This window comes from Mobula birostris, chromosome 5, assembly GCF_030028105.1.
Source record: "Mobula birostris isolate sMobBir1 chromosome 5, sMobBir1.hap1, whole genome shotgun sequence".
In the NCBI taxonomy this organism is placed as follows: domain Eukaryota; kingdom Metazoa; phylum Chordata; class Chondrichthyes; order Myliobatiformes; family Myliobatidae; genus Mobula; species Mobula birostris.
This window is the reverse complement of record NC_092374.1, coordinates 47,720,142-47,726,141: the sequence shown is the minus strand read 5'-3', so window position 1 is coordinate 47,726,141 and position 6,000 is coordinate 47,720,142. Positions and strand designations below refer to the sequence as shown.

Genomic DNA, 6,000 nt, shown 5'->3' with positions numbered 1-6,000 from the left:
TTTCTCGATCTCTCTGTCTCCATCTCTGGAGACAAAATGTTAACTGATATTTTTTATAAACCTACTGATTCCCTTGGTTATCCTGACTATACCTCTTCCAACCCTATCTCCTGTAAAAATGCTACTCCCTTCTCTGCCTCCACTGCATCTGTTCTCAGGATGAGACTTTCCATTCCAGGACATCAGAGATGACCTCTGCCTCTAAAGTACTGGGGTTTTTCCCCTCTACTAATGATGCTGCCCTCAACCGTATCTCCTCCATTTCCTGTACAACTGCATAACCCCATCTTCCCAGTGTTGTAATAGTGATAGGGTCCCTCTTGTACTTATCTACCATCCTATTGGCCTCTACGCCCACACATTATTCTCCGCAACTTCCATCATTTCCAAAGGTACCCTACTACTAAACATATCTTTATCTCCCAACCGCCCCCCCCCCCCAACAGGGATCTCCCCCTCCGAGATTCCCTTGTCCATTGTCCCTCCCCACTACTTTCCTTCCTGGCATTTATCCCTGCAAGTGGTCAAAGTGCTACACCTGCCCACACACCTCCTCCCTCACTTCCATTCAGGGCCCAAACAGTCCTTCCAGATGAGGCAAAACTTCACCTGTGAATCTGCTGGGGTCGTCTATTGTGCCCAGTGCTCCCGATGCAGCCTCCTCTGCATTGGTGACATCTATCGTAAACTGGGGGACAGCTTTGTCGAGCACCTCCGCACCATCTGCCGCAAGCGGGACCAAACAGTTGAATTCCGATTCCCGTTCCCATTCCGATATGTTGGTCCATGGCCTCCTTTTGTGCCAAGATGAGGCCACCCTCAGGGTGGAGGAGAAACAACTTGTAGTCTGTCGGTGTAGCCTCCAACCTGATGGTATGAATATCGATTTCCCTTTCCAGTGAACAAAATTCACCCCCCCCATTCCCCACTATGACCTTTTACTTCTTCTCACCTGCCTATTACTTCCCCCTGGGCCCTCTCCTTCTTCCCTTCCTCCTATGGTCCACTCTCCTCTCATCAGATGCTTTCTTCTCTAGCCTTTGACCTTTCCCACCCACCTGGCTTCACCAATCACCTTCCAGCTTCCCCTCTCCCAGCCTTTAAGTCAGGCATCTCCCCACTTCCTTTTCAGTCCTGAAGAAGTGTCTCAGCTTGAAGCATCAGTTGTTTATTAATTTCCCTAGATGCTGCCTGACCCGTTGATTTCCTCCAGTATTTTGTGTGTGTTGCTTTGGATTTCCAGTATCTGCAGATTTTCTTGTTTATTATAAATTCCAGTTTACAGATACTTATATACAGGCTTATACATATTTCAGACTTAGCTGAGTGCCAAAACAATGCTACATATGCTTATTTCATTCAGGCAATGAGGCATGGCTTTCTTCTGGCATGATTTATAATTCATCATTAGTGAATCCCAGACTTCTTGTAAGATCTAGTTCAACAACCATGCAATGGCTACAAAGTTACCTCCAGTTTAGGAACATATTCCTGAATTTGAAGTCCCTTGCTGTTTTGCAAGCATGCGTTCATACTACAGTATTGGAACAACAGTGGCCAGGTGGTTAAGGCATTGGACTAGTGACCTTAAGGTCGTGAGTTCGAGCCCTAGCCAAGGGAACATGTTGTGTCCTTGAGCAAGGCACTTAACCACACATTGCTTTGCGACGACATTGGTGCCAAGCTGTATGGGTCCTAATGCCCTTCCCTTGGACAACATTGGTGTCGTGGAGAGGGGAGACTTGCAGCATAGGAAACTGCCGGACTTCCATACAACCTTGCCCAGGCCTGCGCCCTGGAGAGTGAAGACTTTCCAGTCGCAGATCCATGGTCTCGCAAGACTAACAGAGGCCTTTATTGGAACAATGTCATCAATCATGCATTGCATGTTGATTGTACACTCTGTGTGTCAGCATGTCACATAATTTAACATTGTCATAGCACAACTTTATTAAAGGCATTGACTGCATTTGCTCTGGATTGTTTGAAACTGTTAACGGGAACCTGTGGCCGTTATATTGCTGTGCATTTGATTTACCGGCAGCTGCGGAGTTGCAAGCATCTTCTGCCGGTCATGGTGGAGCAGAGCAGATAAGGGAAGTTCGGAGCAGAACGCGCTCATTCACTGCGGCAGTTAGACCGGTTAGCGGCCGCTCTTCGCACTCTCGCTTCCGCTTCACAGCTGTTTCCGCGTTCTTCCCCACGCCGTGGTTCATTCCATATGAATGGTCCTTTAGAACGGAACTCCATCTTAACCTGTGTACTGGCTGTAATCTATTTAGTGGTGGGTGCTTTGATTGCACCCAGGGCAATTCTTTGAACAGCTCCAGAGATACTTCAGAGCACAGTCTTCTGTTGTTTTTATGTAATAGCAGTCAGTCCTACTGCAATGAAACTTGCTAAACTATCTGCCCACGCAAATCCGGAAGTAGGATTGGATCTGTAGTTTAAACATGATTTCTAATTCACTTTTGAAATTAGTTCCCTGATGACTATGACTTTTCATTATAAAACTTGTTTTTTTTTAGCAAAGTACAACATGATCTTGAATTATATACTGTACATTTCATTGCAAAAAATCTATTTAAAATATTATATATGAAGGAATTGTTTTTAGTTGCAGCATTATTTTCAATTAATTCTACACAGGTCCTTTCCAAAATAATTGCAGTGAGGCAGATTTTGACTCTTAATATTTTGGCATATCTTTTTGGCATGAACCAAATGAAATTGCAACTGTTATTTGCAAGTGATTTTGATATTACAAGTAATCAGAAACAGTGTAAGGGCTATTGCTTAATTGATTAGGCAATGCTTCAGTGTTTGTGCATTAAAAGATCTATCTTGGGTTGTTATTTACATAGTAGGGGGCGGGCATTTAATCGGATAGGAATTGGGCTGTTCGCTCCCGGTTGCCTGTACTGTAGTTGGTGCAGTTGTGACGGCGGGCGTGAGTCGTCGCCAGGGCTCGCGTTGCGATGGCGGCCGTTGTTAGGGAGGGCGCGGAGCTCGAGCCGGGCGCCGGTCCGGGCCGCGACGTGCGGATCCGGGGGGCCCGCAGTCGAGGGCCCGAGCCTCTCGCCGCGAAGTGGGAGAGCGGAGCGAAGAAACAGCCGAGGAGAGGCCTGCACGGCGTGGCGGCGGTATTGCCGCCGGGTCCGGCGCAGCTGTCGGAGGTGGCCGTGTGGCTGGTGGCGGCCGCCTATATACTGCTACTCTGGGGCGCCATTCAGCTATCGCTGCAGCAGCTGCTGACCGGACCAGCGAACAGCGGTGGTGGGGACGCGTTTAATGCACTTAGGGCAAGGTAAATGGCGTCAGATCTGCAACACGCCTTCTTGCACCCGTTCCAGTGCAGAGTGAGTCGCCAACTATGCTGCTGGTTCCCGTTAGACTTTGAACCATTGAACATTGGGTTAGTGGTCTAATACTAACTCCGGTTTTGGAATGGAGATTATTCCCTTCTCATTAGTTTGTCATTTCCGATGTTCAAATTGACGCTGGGTTGTTGTAGTGGCATCCAAATGAAGTTTTCACTTTTAAGAGGAGGGGATATAATTAATAGAGATACCTTTTTTTGGGTAAAATTATTACATTATAGTTGCCTGCTCTGCAGGTCAATTTCTGGTCTTTGGGTTGTTAATGGAGACTTGTTTTTTAACCTTTCGGCGCATGCAAAAATCTTGAAAAGACAGAGTAAGCAAGACTGAAGCCGCTTTTGGAAATCTTCAGGCTATGAGATGTTTAATACATTAATCATTTTTAATTTTAGCAGATTGTAACATGATAATTAGAGTACAGAGCACAGAAGCAGGCCCGTCAGCCCAAGATAACAGTGCTGACCGTGATGCCATTTTAAATTGTCTGTGACCCATATTCCACCATCCCGTGCCTGTTCAAATGCCTTTTAAATTACACTCTGAGGTAATAATAAATAGTTGTTTCAGTAGACATAATTCTGTTTTGTAAGAGTGTTGGTTATCTTTTCAAAATGGAACCACCCGGAATTGTTGTGCTGTTTGCTTTAAAAGGTTCTTAATTCAAGTTCCACATTGAGGTTTAAGGTCCCAATCGTAAACCGCTCGCACTGATGTAATGAAATGCTTACCGAGAGCTAGTGGCTTCCTGTAAGATAAAGACCTTGTCATTGAAATGTCATTCAAACACATCCTTGGGAAGTGTATAATATTTTATTTTGCCATTGTGATCTGAATCTGTGATCCGAGATGAAACAAGTGAAATGTCTGCTAGAAATTCAAGTTTAATTGTCATCCACCATTGCATGAATACCCATGAATGCAGCCAAATGAAACATCATTACTCCAGGTACTAGGTGCAAAACACAGTACTAACAGTTGTACACAGCACAAGGTACTTACAAGACAGGGAGGTAGATTTAAGATATCAGTAAAATACAGTCACACAGAAAAATGTAGCCCAAGACTCTGAGGCCATGAATGTTGCAGCAGTCTGCAGTTGAACATAATATATGTCTTTAGGAAGACATCTGTAACTAAACTTTCTGACAGGGAACTCTGCTTATCAGATCTTCTGCAGCTTTAGACTATTAGCACCAGATTTGCAAAAGTGAAAAGGACTGGTTGACACTTCAATATTCTCTATATTATCAATATATTTGCAGTTTAGCAATCTAGCTGAGGCCTAAAGACTGGTGTCCCTGTACAGTATCTGTGTAAAAGGAGTGTTTCTGTTCTGAACCACTGTCCATTGATCACAAGCAGAAGCTGAAGCAGTGTCTATCAGTGACGTCTTTACTAATTCAATTGCTTACTGAGACTTGAGCGTAATGTATTGTGTGTAAGGTACTTCAGAACTTTAGTCTGAGTTGTTATTGTTAATGAAGGGAAATGTCTTTAATTCCCTTTTTAATCCAGTTCCATGTTTTGGAGTTCGTTTTAGCATAGAGTGGATAAATTGTATGTGATCTTGAGCAGTCAAAGATGGGACATTTGAGATCAGGAAAACATATTGCAGGGATGCTTTCTTTTCACCTATACACCCCTTCAGATGCAACTGAAGAGATATACTGAACATTGATCTCACATTCTTTTGCTTATAATTAAGAACTGCTGAAAATGGGGAATATCAAGTCAGCAACAGTACAGCAGAGGTTTGGATACTGGCCATTTTGGTTAGGGTAATGGTATTTAGAAAGATGTACATTGGTACCCTGCTTGTTGTTAGAGGAATAAATTTGAGGACATATCTGCAGTGCTAAGCAGTGTCACAGAATCACACGGGAAACAGTCCTTCCAGCTCAACTGGTCAATGCTGACCAAGATAACCTGTTTGGCCATTTGCCCACATTTGGCTCAGAGCCTTCTAAACCTTTCCGGTCTTATAAAAGTTGAATCTGCCTCGGCCACTTGCTCTGGCAGTTTATTCTACAGACACTTCAGTGACACCTGGTCGTTAATGCAAATTTCTAATCAGCTGATCATGATCAGTAACTCAGTGCATAAAAGCATGCAGACATGGCAAAGAGATTCAGTGTTCAGACCAAACATTAGAATGAGGAAGAAATATGATCCTATGTGACTTTGACCATGGAATGATAGCTGGTGCCAGATGGGGTGGTTTGAGCTGCTGATCTCCTGGGATTTTCACACACAACAGTCTCCAGAGTTTACAGAGAATGGTGCAAAAAATGTAAAATAACATCCTGTGAGCAGCAGTTCTGTGAGTGAAAATGCCTTGTTAATAATGAGTGAGGTCAGAGGAGAAGGGCTAGACTGGTTTGTGCTGACAGGAAGGTGACAGTAAATTAAGTGATCATGTGTTATAACAGTGGTGTGCAGAAGAGCATTTTTGAATCCACAACATGTCAAACCTTCAGCAGCAGAACACAAACACTCAGTGGCCACGTTATAAAATCCAGGAAGTACTTAATAAAGTGGCCACTGAGTGTATATATCATCTTTTGTGTTTTTAAAAGTTTCTCTTCAAGTGCCTATTAAATCTTTCCCCTCTTCTTAAGCC

At 44.0% G+C, this 6,000-nt stretch overlaps 1 protein-coding gene across 1 annotated transcript in view; it reads left to right on the top strand.

The window, feature by feature from the left end:
• The first annotated feature begins 2,879 nt into the window (after window positions 1–2,879).
• LOC140197680 (endoplasmic reticulum metallopeptidase 1) overlaps window positions 2,880–6,000 on the top strand; it is a 65,898-nt gene continuing 62,777 nt past the window's right edge. Inside the window, exon 1 of the mRNA XM_072257990.1 lies at window positions 2,880–3,307. Coding sequence (XP_072114091.1) covers window positions 2,979–3,307 — 329 coding nt within the window. The 5' untranslated portion in view covers window positions 2,880–2,978. The remainder of the gene's footprint in view (window positions 3,308–6,000) is intronic.